This window comes from Carassius gibelio, chromosome B5 (genome assembly GCF_023724105.1).
Source record: "Carassius gibelio isolate Cgi1373 ecotype wild population from Czech Republic chromosome B5, carGib1.2-hapl.c, whole genome shotgun sequence".
In the NCBI taxonomy this organism is placed as follows: Eukaryota; Metazoa; Chordata; class Actinopteri; order Cypriniformes; family Cyprinidae; genus Carassius; species Carassius gibelio.
In genome coordinates this window covers 4631516-4649496 of record NC_068400.1, presented here as the reverse complement: position 1 = coordinate 4649496, position 17981 = coordinate 4631516, and the positions used below count along the sequence as shown (strand labels likewise).

The 17981-nt window shown below is 38.4% G+C and overlaps 1 protein-coding gene across 3 annotated transcripts; it reads right to left on the bottom strand.

Annotated features, from left to right (window-relative positions):
- Positions 1-236: 236 nt before the first annotated feature.
- Positions 237-10457, bottom strand: LOC127958708 (rho guanine nucleotide exchange factor 15-like). 3 transcript variants are annotated; one of them, XM_052557681.1, is made up of 6 exons: positions 10120-10457; positions 3818-3972; positions 1526-1759; positions 1339-1418; positions 827-931; positions 237-747 (listed from the first exon to the last, which is right to left on the bottom strand). In XM_052557681.1, exons 1-6 carry the CDS (start codon positions 10204-10206, stop codon positions 602-604), a joined length of 807 nt encoding a protein of 268 aa, XP_052413641.1. In that variant the 5' UTR covers positions 10207-10457; the 3' UTR covers positions 237-601. The 3 variants fall into 3 exon arrangements, with proteins under 3 accessions (XP_052413641.1, XP_052413642.1, XP_052413643.1); XM_052557682.1 differs by having other exon boundaries at positions 1526-1693; positions 10120-10439; XM_052557683.1 differs by lacking the exon at positions 10120-10457 and adding an exon at positions 4521-4977.
- Positions 10458-17981: the final 7524 nt, after the last annotated feature.

The window sequence follows — 17981 nt, the reverse complement described above, 5'->3', positions numbered from 1 at the left end:
AAAAAAAAGATAACAGGCTATTGAGATTAATATAACTTTACATACAGCCATGCTTAATTAATGCATTCATTTCTACATTCAATATACTCTTACAGATCATAAAATGCACAGATTGCCAGTTGGAGGATGACACTCCTAAAGGTAATTGTTTATACTTTTGAGAAAGAATTGAATGTGCAATCAGTATTTACTAATGCAAATCTACCCCTTTAAAAAAAAAATAATAATAATACACATATTAGTAAACATTTTATTGTGTCACCTGTGAAGAAGGTGTTCTACATAGGCATTTATCATCAAAAACAAATTGTGTTCTGCTCTATTCGATGCGATAGGTGTCAGTAAAGTTATGACAACACCACATCTAATAAAATTTATTTTTCACAATCCAAGCTTCCTTTTGAACATTTTTAACCTTTTGAACTTCTTGATGTTCTTTATATTCAAAAATAATGATACTAATTAGTCCCAGCTTCCTGCTTCAATAGGAAATGAGTGTTTGTGCCAGACAACTTCATAGTGTCTTTGTGTTTGTGAGTGACAGGAAGCTATTGAGAAGTGAGGGCGAATGGGATGGGCAGAAAGTATATTGGAGTCAACTTTAAGTGTTTTGACTGGTTGCTTGTACGATTTGGTACTTCTCCCTCACATTCCGTCGTCTCTGGTGATCAGTGGTTACTTCTGATGTATTCTTTGCTGGAAACCAGCCTTTCTTTCCATCAGAGAGACGCATGCCTTCATACCAACCTTGACAAGTGAAATGGAAATCAATTTTATTTTCGAGAATAAAAAAAAAAAAAAAAAAAAGATTTGATTTTAACTGTACCTTCACTGGTTTTGCGCAGCACATTGATGACATCAGATGGCTCCAAGCTTAGCTCGTCTGCCTGTTTTGCTACATACTGACTGACACACTGCACTTGGGGACAGTCTGATTGACACACACACACACACACACAATATCATTTCAGAAGCTTCCTCTAAGTGATATCACAGACCCATTTTCAGAGTTTGACAGCAACTGGTCAACATTCACTTTCATTGTATGGAAATCAACTGTTCGCTAAAGAAGTCCTTTTGTGTGACATGGAAAAATTTAAATATTTGGGCATATATACACAATAGCATGAAGGGAAGTACAGGACCAATGATTTTATTTTAGTATGTTATTTTTATAAAACAGCAGATATTGTGTTGTGTGTGTCCAATACAAATTTCCTTTGAGATAGTAAACTTGATCTTATTTTATTTTTGGGAGAGTATTCCATTAAAAGACAGTGCTACTGCATTGTGTGATGTTTCCCACAGTGTCTGTGAGGTATTGAATTGAAAGCTCACCCCAGTCCTCATAAATCTTGTCCTCCCCGAGGGCTGCTTTAATCGACGGGAAAGCAGCCATCCACCTATGCATGTCTGACCTGGGGAGAGGGTGAGAGTGAGAGAGGTTTGAATGATAAAAATGTAAAATGTCAGTTATTGCTAGTTATAGACTAGTATGAATAAAACTGAGCTACATGCATCTTACTCTGTATTAGCCTTGAGCAAGTGTTCACATGTGTTCCCCCGATGGTTTTCCAGTAGGGTCAAACAGAAACAGTGATCCAAGTGTGGCCAAAGATTGTTTTCTGTGGCCTGTACTTGAACCAGAGACCGATGCGCATGATCAATCACCACAAAGCGGTCTGGAGAGCCACTGAGAGGAGAGGGAGGCATGAAAGGACAACACATGGGTCCGTGTATCTTTTGGTCATTCAATTTTCTATTTAAAAATAAATAAAGATAAATAAGAAACAGTTTGATTTTCGTTTTTTCGTTTTGTTTATGAAACGGAAAACAAAAATTTAGCTGGATTTTTCGTATTTTTGTTTGTGGGTAAAAAATCAGATTATGCTTTAATTTTTTTTTGAATGTGTGGGCGGCGCTGAAACGCCCCTTTCATCCCTTCTGTACTGCACCGACAAGCGGCAACCGTGTGCAGTTCATTTTCATCAGGAGAGAAGCGGCATACAGCAGAGTTTATTAATCCTGCCAATTCTTTGCTAGTGGTGCTTGCAAGCTTTTTATATATATATATATATATATATATATATATATATATATATATATATATATATATATATATATATATATATATATATTTTTTTTTTTTTTTTTTTTTTTTTTTTTTTTTGACCAAACAGAAATTAATTTATTCAATGACATTAGAATTTTACTGTAAGATCTACAATGACAAATATGTGCAGATTTTTTGCCTACTAATTTTATTCTATGCCTATTTAAGAAAAACCTCACAGCCTAACATGTTTTCATTTGCTATACAAACAACAGCAACTGAAACTTTATCTTGTAGAGTGTAGTCTGCTGCACTTCTCCGATCGGCGGATCCCGATCCACAGCTTCCATCCCGATAACAAGAGGAAAGAGCTTCAGCTCCATCAGTTTGGGTCGTAAGACACCCTAAATAACATCAAAACTCAACAGGATTTGCTTTCTGTCATCTCGGTCTACATTAACTTCTTTCTGAAACGTCAGAAATGAACCAGGCTCATGCATCAGACGAACCATGTCTTACTGGACACGTCTACTTTTAAAATAAGCCATTTAAATAGAATAATAATAATAATAATTTTATATTTAGGCCTATGTAATTCAAATGAAACCAAAGGTGCAGTGTTTCCCGTCTGAACTCATTATCTGTAACGATGTCACACCGTCACTATATTCATACAGTCATCTACAGAATTCGTGAATTCAGTTCATAATTCTAAGTAGCCTATAGCATATAATTAAAACATTTAAAGTAGACTAATTATGGGGAAAACTTAACTTATATTAATATAAATTTTATTATAAATGTGGGGTTGGATTTTTCCCATTTAATTTTTTTTTATGAATGGCCTAGAATAAAATAAGTAGGCAAAAAATTTGTAGTAGGCCTATATTTTATTCCATGTTGTTGTAGATCACAGGCTAAAGTAAAATGCAAATGGTGTTTTATGAATAAAGTTGTCAAGTCTGCTTTGTCAATAACTATAGCAGCCGGAAAAACATAATATTTTTTTTTTTATTTTATTATTAATTTAATTAATTATTATTATTATTATTATTATTATTATTATTATTATTATTATTATTATTATTATTTTATCTTGCAAGCACCACTAGCAAAGAATTGGCAGGATTAATAAACTCTGCTGTATGCTGCTTCTCTCCTGGTGAAAATGAACTGCACACGGGTGCCGCTTGTCGGTGCAGTACAGAAGGGATGAAAGGGGCGTTTCAGCGCCGCCCACACATTCAAACAAATATTAAACCATAATCTGATTTTTTACCCTCAAACAAAAATACGAAAAATCGAGCTAAATTTTCGTTTTCCGTTTCTTAAAAAAAAACGAAAAAACGAAAATCAAATCGTTTCTCATTTATCTTTATTTATTTTTAAATAGAAAATCGAATGACCAAAAGATACACGGACCCACATGAATCAGAAGATTCACTCAACTCACTAGAACGCCACAGTATTTGTTGTTGCTATTTTTTTATCTTTTTATGTCTGGTGATGGCATTTAGGATTTAAAATTAAAAAAAAACTTTTTTTAAAAGATTATCATGATGAAAATAAGGTATAAGAATTATAACGTTTACTGGTCACAGAGATTTTAAAAATTCAATGGGAAAAATATATCCTATTGATATTTTGTTGATGGGTCCCAGCTTGATATTAAGTTCCAGGTTTGCCTACAAAAATATGTCATGTCTACTAAGATTTTTTTTCTCTCATTTTGAAGATTTATCTCAATAATCACATTCCTCTAACCTTTTCTTCATGGTGAGAATGAGAAGGTCATTGAAGAGGAACATATACACAGGGGTACATTTGTTGCGGATGCTGAAGAGAGACCCTCTTTTACATAGCTCTTGGAGTTCTCCCTGTTTATCTAGACAGCGTGTTTTAGAAACAATTGGGATTGCCTGTAGAAATCAAGAAACACAAATAGCCAAAAACAGAATTAAATTTTTTGTTTGCATATTGAAATAATATAAACTGATCAGCCACGCACGATATGAAAACCAGTTACAGGTGATGTATGATTAAATAGTTAACCCAAAAGTGAACATTACAACTAAATGTGTTGATGCAAATAGAACAATGATTTTTGATGGTTCTTTTAAGCAGCACAATCTGAGTTATTATATGGATCCTATAGTGATACTTAAATTGTCACGTTAAACATTTTAAGGTCAGAGTATTACCACAGGTGCATCTCAATGAAATAGAATGTCGTGGAACAGTTCATTTATTTCAGTAATTCAACTCAAATTGTGAAACTTGTGTATTAAATAAATTCAGTGCCTAGACTGAAGTAGTTTAAGTATTTGGTTCTTTTAATTGTGATGATATTGGCTTACATTTAACAAAAACCCACCAATTCACTATCTCAACAAATTAGAATTCTTCATAAGACCAGTAAAATAATTTTTTTTAGTGAACTGATGGCCTTCTGGAAAGTATGTTATACCTGTACATGTACTCAATACTTGGTAGGGGCTTGTAAGACTGGAGCCGGACCATCTGGACTGAGGGATGACTTCTCCCGAAGAAAACAAAGGACTGATAATTAACATTTGAACACTCTCTTGAACACCCTCCATCATGAGTAACAGTGCCATCAAAGACGCACCATGCCTAGTAGTTCACACCTCACTATCACACTCCACTTAGTTTCACTCAGAATTGCCAATAGTATAATATTCTGCATTAATACAAGTGATATTTACAGTCATATTTGGTGTCATTTGAATTGTCTCAGGGCGACTGGTACAATGGACTCAACCCTAGAAAAGTAGATTAAAAGATAATGTTATGTGGAGGGTAAGGGAGGAACTCATACGCAGACAGGAATCACTACACAGAGGGTTTATTAAAGACAAAAGGGGAAAACAAAACCCATGAGTGGGAAAACAACGACTAGGGCAAAGACTAAAAAACTTAACAGGACTGGGTTGACACGATAAACAAACTCTAAACACTAGAACACTAACTACAAACAAACATGACCTAATCAAATTCCAATTGTTAGTTTCTGTCTTCATCTCCGGGAATGTTTGTTTTTGGTCTGAGGTATTTAAAGGTTTGCAGCAAAAGGATCAGCTAATAAATTTTTACATTTGATTTTATTCAGTTTTACTCTAATTATTGACTAGTAGATTACGTTGTATCCTTGTTGGCAACATGAGCATCTGAATGAACGAGTTAATATAAAAGTAAAGAGTTAACTATAATAATCAAATGTCAGAAGAATACTAATTAAAGAGGCATAAAACCAATTTACATTTCAACCTAAATTCAAGGTCATACTAAAATGGAGTCAGATTAAATAATAAAATGGAGTCAGATTTGAGTTTAACCTAAATTGAATAACTCTATTTGCTGAAAGACCAAACACGTAGGAAAGCTTCATCCAGCACTGGATACCTGTCACAGTGTCTGGGTTGTGTTCCCTGGGTTCCCACTAGATGTCATCCTTTCCCACGGTGTTTGTCACTTTATGAACTGTCTGTTCCCTTATTTGGTCGCCTTCCTCCTTGTTTGGGTTAATTGATCATTCCCCACCTGTCTCCAGTTCCCTCATTACCTTCTGTGTATTTATACCCCGGTCTGTCTGAGTATGTGTCATGGAGTCCTTGTCTAATGTTTAAAGTTAATCCGTAGTCTTGCGCTTGCTGTGTGTTCTTGTCTGTTTTCGTGTTTATTGGATACTCTGGTTTTGACCCTGCCTGGACTGTTTACCCCTTTGGATTACCCCTTAATAAACGACATACCTGCACGTGGATCTCTCTGTGTATTCCTGTGTCCCGGTCGTGACAGAAGGACTCCGTCACAGCAAGATCCAGCGGTATGTCGTTTGATGTTTCCCGTTCCCCAGCCAGGATGGTGAAGTGGAGAGCTAAGTATTTGAAGCTGACAGCTCTCCGCCAAGAGGGCAATGAGGTGGGTGCCATGGCACAGGTGTTCTGGTCCTTGGCTGAGGGCATGGGATATAATTCCTCCAAATTGGCCAGCGGTCCAGCGCCACAGCACAAGATGGTCGCCAGCCCAGCACCACAGCACAAGATTGCCACCCGTCTCGAGTCAGGTTCCAGTGGACCCTCCAGAGTCGAGTCAGGTTCCAGTGGACCCTCCAGTGTCGAGTCAGGTTCCAGTGGACCCTCCAGTGTCGAGTCAGGTTCCAGTGGACCCTCCCGTGTCGAGTCAGGTTCCAGTGGACCCTCCAGTGTCGAGTCAGGTGTTCGTGGACCTTCCAAAATCAGGGCTAGTCACTGATAACCTTCCAGAGTCAGGGCTAGTCACCGCGGACCTTCCAGAGTCAGGGCTAGTCACCGCGGACCTTCCAGAGTCAGGGCTAGTCACCGCTGACCTTCCAGAGTCAGGGCTAGTCACCGCTGACCTTCCAGAGTCAGGGCTAGTCACCGCTGACCTTCCAGAGCCAGGGCTAGTCACCGCTGACCCTCCAGAGCCAGGGCTAGTCACCGCTGACCCTCCAGAGACAGGGCTAGGTACCATGGACTTTCCAGAGACAGGGCTAGGTACCATGGACTTTCCAGAGTCAAGGCTATTCACCATTGATCTTCAAGGACTGTGTCAAGTCACTGGTGATCTTCAAGGACAGAGTCAAGTCACTGGTGATCTTCAAGGACAGAGTCAAGTCAATGGTGATCTTCATGAACAAAGGCAAGTCACCACTGATCTTCATGAACAAAGGTAAGTCACCATTGATCTTCATGAGCAAATACAAGTCACCAATGATCTTCATGTACAAATGCAAGTCACCAAGAATCTTCATGAGCAGTGTCGGGTCAGCACCGATCTTCTGGAGTCCAGTATGTACACCATGGGATTGCCAGATTGTCGTCCTCCCGTTGGTCGGACCACACGGTTGTAGTGGTCTTTTGCTCCGCCCTGGGGAGCGTTCGCCCTGACCACACGGTTGTGGTGGTCTTCTGCTCCGCCCTGGAGGGCTTGCGCCTTGACCACACGATTGTGGTGGTCTTCTGCTCTGCCCTGGAAGGTTTCCGCCTTGACCAAAGGGGTGTGGTGGTCTTCTGCTCCGCCCAGGGGGGCTTCCGCCCTGACCACACGGTTGTGGTGGTCTTCCACTCTGCCCTGGAGGACTCTGGCCTCGACCACAAGGACGTGGTGGTCTTCTGCTCCGCCCTGGGGGGCTTCATGTTGTTTTTTGCTTTTTGTTTCTCCTGTCCCTGTTCCTCTCTGTTAGTCTGGCCCTCCGTCCTTCCCCCTGAGCCTCCACCTGTCCGCCTCCCTCCTGGTCTCTGTTTGGTGTCTTGTCGTGGAGCGTCTGGGAGCCGCTCCGTAGAGGGGGGGGTACTGTCATAGTGTCTGGGTTGTGTTCCCTGGGTTCGCACTAGATGCCCTACTTTCCCATGGTGTCTGTAACTTTATGAACTGTCTGTTCCCTTATTTGGTCACCTTCCTCCTTGTTTGGGTTAATTGACTATTCCCCACCTGTCTCCAGTTCCCTCAGTACCTTCTGTGTATTTCTACCCAGTCTGTCTGAGTATGTGTCACGGGGTCCTTGTCTTATGTTTAAAGTTAATCCATAGTCTTGCTCTTGCTCTTGCCATGTGTTCTTGTCTGTTTTCATGTTTATTGGATACTCTGGTTGTGACCCTGCCTGGACTGTTTACCCCTTTGGATTACCCCTTAATAAACAACATACCTGCACGTGGATCTCTCTGTGTATTCCTGTATCCCGGTCATGACAATACCTTCCTTGGGCTGAGTGCCTGGAACTTACAGGCTCCTTTTGCTTTAATTACTGCCTCAGTTTGGCGTGGCATGGAGGTGATCAGTTTGTGGCACTTCCTCCAGACTCTAGGACCTTGGTTTCCAAATGAAATACAAAACTTGCTTTCATCTGAAAAGAGGACTTTGGACCACTGGGCAATAGGTCAGTTCTTCTTCTTCTCCTTAGCCCAGGTAAGATGCCTTTTAATATTGTCTGTGGTTCACCAAATTCCTTGACACGTCTGTGTGTGGTAGATGAGTCCATTCCTTGTGAAGTTCACTGAACTTCTTGAATCGATTTTGGTTGACAGTCCTCATAATGCTGCGGTTCTCTCGGTTGGTTGTGCATCTTTTTCTTCCACACTTTTTCCTTTCACTTAACTTTCTGTTAACATGCTTGGATACAACACTCTGTGAACAGCCAGCAACTTTGGCAATGAATGTTTGTGGCTTACCCTCCTTGTGAAGGGTGTCAATGATTGTCTTCTGGACAACTGTCAGATCAGCAGTCTTCCCCATGATTGTATTGCCTAGTGAACCAAACTGAGAGACCATTTTGAGGGCTCAGGAAACCTTTGAAAGTGTTTTGAGTTGATTAGATGACTGACTTGCCACCATATTATAATTTTATTGAGATTGTGAATTGGTGGGTTTTTGTTAAATGTGAGCCAAAATCATCATAATTAAAAGAACCAAACACTTAAACTACTTCAGTCTGTGTGCATTTAATTTATTTAATACACAAGTTTCACTATTTGGGTTGAATTACTGAAATAAATAAACTTTTCCATAACATTTTAATTTACTGAGACTTGATAGTTGCTCTGTCAATTCTTCGTCATCAGTTAGGAACCTAGGTGTGCTATTTGATCGCAATCTTTCCTTAGAAAGCCAAGTTTCTGAACTGAATTTTTCCATCTCAAAAATATATCTAAATTACGGCCTATGCTCTCAATGTCAAATGCAGAAATGTTAATCCATGCATTTATGACCTCAAGGTTAGATTATTGTAATGCTTTATTGGGTGGTTGTTCTGCACGCTTAGTAAACAAACTACAGCTAGACCAAAATGCAGCAGCAAGAGTTTGACCATATTAGCCCGGTCCTGTCAACACTGCACTGGCTCCCTATCAAACATTGTATAGATTTTAAAATATTGCTTATTACTTATAAAGCCCTGAATGGTTTAGCACCTCAGTATTTGAATGAGCTCCTTTTACATTATAATCCTCTACGTCCTCTACATTCTCAAAACTCAGGCAATTTGATAATACCTAGAATATCAAAATCAACTGCAGGCGGCAGATCCTTTTCCTGTTTGGCGCCTAAACTCTGGAATAACCTACCTAACATTGTTCGGGAGGCTGAACCACTCTTGCAATTTAAATCTAGATTAAAGACCCTTCTCTTTAACCTGGCTTACACATACCATACTAATATGCTTTTAATATCCAAATCCGTTAAAATATTTTTGGGCTGCATTAATTAGGTAAACCTGAACTGGGAACACTTCACATAACACCCTATGTACTTGCTACATCATTAGAAGAATGGCATCTACGCTAATATTTGTCTGTTTCTCTCTTATTTCGAGGTCATCGTAGCCACCAGATCCAGTCTTTATCCAGATCAGAGGGTAACTGCAGTAACCCGGATCCAGTACGTATCCAGACCAGATGGTGGATCAGCACCTAGAAAGGACCTCTACTGCCCTGAAAGACAGCCGAGACCAGGACAACTAGAGCCCCAGATACAGATCCCCTGTAAAGACCTTATCTCAGAGGACCACCAGGACAAGACCACAGGAAACGGATGATTCTTCTGCACAATCTGACTTTGCTGCAGCCTGGAATTGAACTACTGGTTTCGTCTGGTCAGATGAGAACTGGTCCCCCAACTGAGCCTGGTTTCTCCCAAGGTTTTTTTCTCCATTCTGTCACCGATGGAGTTTCGGTTCCTTGCCGCTGTCACCTCTGGCTTGCTTAGTTGAAGTTACTTCATCTACCGCGATATCGTTGACTTGATTGCAAATAAATGCACAGACACTATTTAAACTGAACAGAGATGACATCACTGAATTCAATGATGAACTGCCTTTAACTATCATTTTGCATTATTGACACACTGTTTTCCTAATGTTGTTCAGTTGCTTTGACGCAATGTATTTTGTTTAAAGCGCTATATAAATAAAGGTGACTTGACTTGACTTGACTGAGAGGCACCTGTATATATCTATGGCATTCGGCTATACCTTTGGTGAAAACTCTAATTTATGAGTATTTTTCATTTAGTTCAGTAATGCATTAACAGACCTTGAGCTTGTCAAACTCCAGCTTGTTAGAGATCTGAATGAGCTCCTCCATCTGTTTCATCTGCCCCACCTGTGTGTTTGCCTGCATGATTAGCTAAAATTAAGAATAATGTCAAGTGAAAATCAAAGCTGGATATGAAGGACAGAATAAACACAAATGGAGATATTTAACATTTATGAATCATAGTAGAAAGGTGGTATAGATTTTGTGCCCATTTTATAGTTATATTAATACAGGTATGTCAATAGGCATTATTTGAAGCTGTTATGAAATTAACAACATGACACATATGTTTCATTATATACAGTATTGTTCAAAATAATAGCAGTACAATGTGACTAACCAGAATAATCAAGGTTTTTTGTATATTTTTTTATTGTTACGTGGCAAACAAGTTACCAGTATGTTCAGTAGATTCTCAGAAAACAAATGAGACCCAGCATTCATGATATGCACGCTCTTAAGGCTGTGCAATTGGGCAATTAGTTGAATTAGTTGAAAGGGGTGTGTTCAAAAAAATAGCAGTGTGGCATTCAATCACTGAGGTCATCAATTTTGTGAAGAAACAGGTGTGAATCAGGTGGCCCCTATTTAAGGATGAAGCCAACACTTGTTGAACATGCATTTGAAAGCTGAGGAAAATGGGTCGTTCAAGACATTGTTCAGAAGAACAGCGTACTTTGATTAAAAAGTTGATTAGAGAGGGGAAAACCTATAAAGAGGTGCAAAAAATGATAGGCTGTTCAGCTAAAATGATCTCCAATGCCTTAAAATGGAGAGCAAAACCAGAGAGACGTGGAAGAAAACGGAAGACAACCATCAAAATGGATAGAAGAATGACCTGAATGGCAAAGGCTCAGCCAATGATCACCTCCAGGATGATCAAAGACAGTCTGGAGTTACCTGTAAGTACTGTGACAGTTAGAAGACGTCTGTGTGAAGCTAATCTATTTTCAAGAATCCCCCACAAAGTCCCTCTGTTAAAAAAATGGCATGTGCAGAAGAGGTTACAATTTGCCAAAGAACACATCAACTGGCCTAAAGAGAAATGGAGGAACATTTTGTGGACTGATGAGAGTAAAATTGTTCTTTTTGGGTCCAAGGGCCACAGGCAGTTTGTGAGACGACCCCCAAACTCTGAATTCAAGCCACAGTACACAGTGAAGACAGTGAAGCATGGAGGTGCAAGCATCATGATATGGGCATGTTTCTCCTACTATGGTGTTGGGCCTATTTATCGCATACCAGGGATCATGGATCAGTTTGCATATGTTAAAATACTTGAAGAGGTCATGTTGCCCTATGCTGAAGAGGACATGCCCTTGAAACGGTTGTTTCAACAAGACAATGACCCAAAACACACTAGTAAACGGGCAAAGTCTCGGTTCCAAACCAACAAAATTAATGTTATGGAGTGGCCAGCCCAATCTCCAGACCTTAATCCAATTGAGAACTTGTGGGGTGATATCAAAAATGCTGTTTCTGAAGCAAAACCAAGAAATGTGAATGAATTGTGGAATGTTGTTAAAGAATCATGGAGTGGAATAACAGCTGAGAGGTGCCACAAGTTGGTTGACTCCATGCCACACAGATGTCAAGCAGTTTTAAAAAACTGTGGTCATACAACTAAATATTAGTTTAGTGATTCACAGGATTGCTAAATCCCAGAAAAAAAAAATGTTTGTACAAAATAGTTTTGAGTTTGTACAGTCAAAGGTAGACACTGCTATTTTTTTGAACACACCCCTTTCAACTAATTGCCCAATTGCACAGCCTTAAGAGCGTGCATATCATGAATGCTGGGTCTTGTTTGTTTTCTGACAATCTACTGAACCTACTGGTAACTTGTTTGCCACGTAGCAATAAAAAATATACTAAAAACCTTGATTATTCTGGTTAGTCACATTGTACTGCTATTATTTTGAACAATACTGTATATATATATATATATATATATATATATATATATATATATATAGATTAGGGCTGTCAAAAATTCTCATGCAACGTAGCGAAAATTACAGCTGTTTGGAAAAGCATATGCATTTTTACTTGGTTTTACTGGCACTTGAAGCCTTCAGAACGTGAAAATATCGATCGTAAAGTATTGTGGCAGAGCAAATGAACACCTCCCAAAAACAAGAGTGCCCAGAGTGCTGCTTATGTGATGGTGGCGCATGTTTGTGTTTCTGAGTTCATTCTTTCGAGTTTCTCTATGCATAATTTCATAGATATGTGGCTATATTTAACCACTGGTTCACCTAAAACTCTTACACTATCTGTAGTTAAATGGTTTGATATAGTGCTTAGGTAAATTTCATCCAAGTAAATGTTAAACTTTTGAAATTCAGAAAAAATAACCACATATTGATGAATAAATACATGAAAATTATATATCCTGTTTTTTATCTTTTGGTATGCATTTCAGAAAAAATATGGTTAGGATTCAGGTGTAATTGCAAATAGTGATTAATCCTGATTAATCCACTGAAAATTCTGATTAATTTGATAAAAAAAAAATATCATTTGACAGCCCATATATATATATATATATATATATATATATATATATTAGGGGTGTAACGGTTCAATACCATACACTGATGTCACGGTTCAGTTCGGTTCGGTACATTTTAGATACAGCAAAATGTAAAAACATCTCAACTTTTCAGAATGCCGCAAGCGCACCATGGGTCATGTTACAAGAACTAACCAATCAGCTTCATCCTTTCCCGTAACAACGTTGAAAGCTCAGCCAAGATGAAGGAACAGCTGATCATAGTTGTATATGGATTGCAATTTTGAAAAAAATTTAGTAGCAGAGCTACTGCAAGCGATTTTTAGAGCTGCAAATCCATTTCCGCGTCCACACCGCATCCATTTATCCTTTGCTGAAATTTCCGGGTCTTCATGGAGAGGGCACGTCATGGAGAGAGCACGTCATTGTTGCTTAGCAAAGACAGACGCCTCATGAGCGCTTTTGCCCGAGTGCTTTGGAAAGGAGGAGAAAGATGCGCCTAGCGTTTTCCACGCGTTTTTAGGCACGATATGTGAACGGCCCCTAAGGCGCTCGCTCACTCAGCACCCGATGAAGGCTCGTTGCAAAATGTCTAATGCATTTAACAGACCAGAAATAGAAGATCCTCCAATAACCAACAGGTCTGGTATTTGAGTGCACTTTGGATTCCCTGTAAGCTATAATGGTGATGACAGAATGAATGGTAAATAGTAAGGTCTCATATCCACGGCTATAATGTAAATGTAACGTAAATGGTGATGTCTTTTGCCCTGTTTGAATCAGTTGGAAATGTCGGTCTAAATGCTGCGGGGATAGTTTGTTGCATGTATGTTTCTCCTTTTTATAAGGTGATGTCGGTGTAAATGAGTAGACATGTTTCAAGTATTCCTGTGTTTGTTTTTTTTCTTTTTTTTTTTTATTCCCGCTGGTGTACCCTATTGTCATGTAGATGCGACATACCGTTGTTTTTTTATCCACCACTCTCTTGCCATCACCATTATAGCTTAAAGGGAATCCAAAGTGCACCCAAACACCAGACCTGTTGGTTATTGGAGGATCTTCTATTACTGGTCTGTTAAACGCATTGGCCATTTTGCAACGAGCCTTCAGCACGTACTGAGTGAGCGAGCGCCTGACTGAGTAGCCTAACATAAACATATAAGTTGGTGTTTTTTTCTTCTTCGGGAGTGTCAGGGGTGTTGCCTGTTACGTCGTTTGGGTTATTGGGCTACCTTGTTGAACGCATATCATTATATTTCTCTTTTTTTTTTTCAAATATAATTAATTAGTCCAACGAACAGTTATACATACATAACGCGTACCGAACCGAAAGCCTCGTACCGAACGGTTCAATACGAATACGCGTATCGTTACACCCCTAATATATATATATATATATATATATATATATATATATATATATATATATATATATATATATATAATGAAGACACATTTAAGGAATACAATTTGCTGGGTTGGGGGCAATCTGACAATCTTTTTTTTTATTCCTTTATTCTTTCACTGTTGTATACTGTATAGTGTGGCACAACTAATAGATAGATCCATGCAGTAAATATCAAACAATTTTACCTTTTATGATAAGACACTGATAGTTTAGGTTGTCAAAACATTGAAGGATGTTTAAAAATGTTTTAAAAGGATCACTGATTTCACTGATTCTTAAAAAATGTCCAGCAATTGTAAATTAAATTAAAATATTTTCAATTGTAAACGTTATGAAGGATTAACAATAGAATGTATGACACAATTATCGTGTTTAATTGAATTGTATTATTATTATATCAAAACTTTGTCTTCTCACAACATCTAAAACAGTGTGTCCACGGAGAAGGGTTCTAATCATTGCTATACAATGGATACATTTTTTTTTAATGGTAAAAAAGAGCTTGTTTCATCAAAACACAAATATTTTTTAATGACGTGTTTCCATGGTTGTGTCAAAGATTTTTGTGAAAACTGTGTCAGACATTCATTTAAAGGGACAATAAGTAACTTTTTAGGTATTTTATTATCTAAAATCAATATTTTTATTCATAAATATGCCCTCAATGGTGTACAAATACCTATGCCAATGTTTAAACTAATCCTCGTAAATGAAGAATTTATTATCTTTATATACATGGGACGGGTAGGTCGACGGAGGCTTCCATGTAGTTCCGCCGTCTTGCAAAACCATAATAGCAGAGAGGGACAAAAGTACTAAGCCAACGCGTTTCCACAACGCGTTTTCGGTCAGAGCCAGAAACGCAGGTGCAGAGCAGTGAGAGGCGCTTGAAACTGCACCGGCAAGTTTAAAAGTCTGGATTGCATTCTTATTATGGACCATACATATGCCGCGCCACAGGAGAAGAAAACATCGTCGCCAAAACAGTCAAAAATAGAACGTAAAAGGAAACGTGACCGTAGATTACAGAAAACAAGAGTTAATGTCGGGGAAGCTTTGTCTAGGTGGAAAGAGCTAATGCTGGATAAAGATTTCAAAAGAGACGCTGAAGTGGCCAGTTTTCTTCTCGACAGGTAAGTCAGTGTTACAATCTATATTACAATATTTTTTATATATCTAACAATGCACATTATTCAGAAAATATAACGAATAAAGAAGACTTAACTACTAATTACAATATTTCATGTTTTCCACAGTCAGTAATTCATACTGTAACATTCGTTTGTTTATGGTCATGTTGCTGTTTGTTTGAAATAACACACCTGTTCACCTGAAGGAAAACTCGACGAAGTGCTATTAGAAGACATCCCGTCAAAGCTTTTTGGTACATATCGCCTACCGTAGATGCAACGTGCATTTGAAAAAGCGAGGCGCTGGAGAGCAAAATTAGTTTGAATGCAAAATACAATTTCACCACTAGATGGGAGTAATTCCTACTTAGTGTCCCTTTAAATGTAAAAAAAATAAATAAAATGAAGTGAAGTGAAAGTTAAATTCAGCCAAGTATGGTGACCCATACTCAGAATTTGTGCTCTGCATTTAACCCATCCGAAGTGCACACACACAGAGCAGTGAACACACACACACACACACACACTGTGAACACACACCCGGAACAGTAGGCAACCATTTATGCTGCGGCGCCCGGGGAGCAGTTGTGGGTTCGATGCCTTGCTCAAGGGCACCTAAGTCGTGGTATTGAAGGTGGAGAGAGCACTTTACATGCACTCCCCCCACCTACAATTCCTGCTGGCCCGAGGCTCGAACTCACAACCTTTCGATTGCGAGTCCGCTAACCGTCAGGCCACGACTTCCCTATAATCAGGGTATACCAGGGGCAACTGTATCTCTAACAAAAACCCCTTGCCACAATTTGCCTCTGCATCAATGTCAGACAGGCTATGATAGTTTTTATAGTTTTAGAATATGTCAAATCCTAATGTTACTGTTTTCTGTGTCACAACATAATGTCAACATCATCTTCCAGTTTCTGAGGAAATAATTTGAAATTTTCAGATCATTTGATTCTCCTGAGACAGGTTCTGTTAGCATCTAACATCAGCAGAGAAAACAAAATAGCTACTACATGAGCTTCCTTTGTTTTGTGAAAGAAATGCCAAATTTGTCAAAACCATCAGATGTTACCACCAAAATATTTTCTGTCTGATGGTGGTGACGGGCTAATGATGGAGTTGACATTCATCATGAAGTCATCATATTTTTGTGGTTATAAAGTCATTTATATTATATTTATATTATACATAATATTAATATTATATTAAATATAACATAGTGTTACATTTTTCTAATACTGTGTAAAATGTACAGTATATACGCCTATTGCTTTTGTGGATTGATAGTCATCACTTCTTTATAGAGTTAGGGTGGAAGGAACATAAGATGCAGGGAACATAAGGCTGAGAAGGGCTGCTGCTGGCCTAATGGGTGACCTAAGCAGGATTGTATTGTTGTGCCCCCCTTCCTCAAATATGATGGAAAAAACAATAACAACAGCAAAACCTTCCTATAGGGATAAAAATTGAATTATCATAAAATAAAAAAGTACATAAATAAAAGAATAAATTGTATTATTTACAAATTACAATTGTAGCTCTCGACATTTACCAATGGCTATAACTTTATGACTCATTTATTTTATAGTTTCAAGCATTCAGAAATCATGCAAAAGAATATTAAGAAGTTTTACTTTGATAAAACCATGGTTAATTTTTGTAAGGGTTGTGATGTCCACATGTTTTTTTGCTGAAGAAATTATAGAGGCTGAGTCATTTATGACAAAAAGGAGGCCAACAATTAGGCAAATAGCCTAAACAAGGATTTGATCCTCCTGTACCCTTTGGCTCCCTTTGCAAGGAGTTGTAATAACATTTTATGTACATAAATTATTTATTTTGCATTAGCCTACATTATGTTTCTTTTTTTTAAGTGTTATTAACCAATCATTATAAATACTTTGTAAATTATTATTTAGAAGTAACAAAACTATGGTTAATTTGCAGTTACCATGGCTACAAAAGAACAATAATTTTTGGTGTTTTTCTTGTTAAAACCATGGCATATGTTTTTCTGGTGGTGGAATTATTTCCGACATTAAAACTTGTTTTTAACATCAGCAGCTAAAAAAAAAAAAAACTTCTTCACAGAAATGTGCGTGAAAGTGATACACAGGCCTCATCTTTACCTAAATGATTTACAATTTATTTAAACAAATATAAAAAAGGTATGCATTGTAGTTGACACCTTAATGAACACAATACAGTTGTTTTTATGACTGTAACATTCTCCCTAAATTTGCCAATATCGAACGTCCAAGGTCAAGCCAGTTTTATGTTTAAAGATTTATGCCTTTTTTTTGTACTTTCTTCCATTTTCTTTTCTCTGCACCGGATTGCTGATGTCTTTTAACCAGGCATAGATGTCCATCAATTATGAGCATTCAGCCACAAACATGAGGTGTGAGCGGTCACGAATTGGGGAATGGCGCAATTGTGATGGTGCCCCCCTGGGAGTTAGTGCCCTACGCAAACTGCGTTCCCTTTCAGTCAGTCACATTCAACATTATGTCAGTGACCGATGAATTGGGATCTCGCTAGAGAGACGAAATGTCTTATAGTTTTAACAAAACAAGCCAATGAATGTTGGCGTGCAAGATTTGCATTGTGTACCCTTCCCCGCAGCATAGTTATATAAGGAGAGTGCAAGCAGTCGCACATACAGCTTTTCACTTCAGAGCTGAGCCTTTCAGCTTCCTAAAGCGAGTGTCTTCAAGACAGCCTTTGACGCAGTGTTGGTGTTACGGCGCGTCAGCTGGGGTTGCCAGTGCTGTTTCTTGATCTCGGGTTGCCAGTGCTGTTG

Bases quoted from the DNA above. Each gene is read 5' to 3' on its own strand.
- LOC127958708 (XM_052557681.1), bottom strand. From the start codon at position 10,206: ATGCAGGCAAACACACAGGTGGGGCAGATGAAACAGATGGAGGAGCTC. The intron at 1,760-3,817 runs GTTAGAGGAATG...ATTTTTAAATAG, and splicing joins ATTCTCACCATGAAGAAAAG to AAAATTGAATGACCAAAAGA. The intron at 1,419-1,525 runs GTAAGATGCATG...CCCTCTCCCCAG, and splicing joins TTGCTCAAGGCTAATACAGA to GTCAGACATGCATAGGTGGA.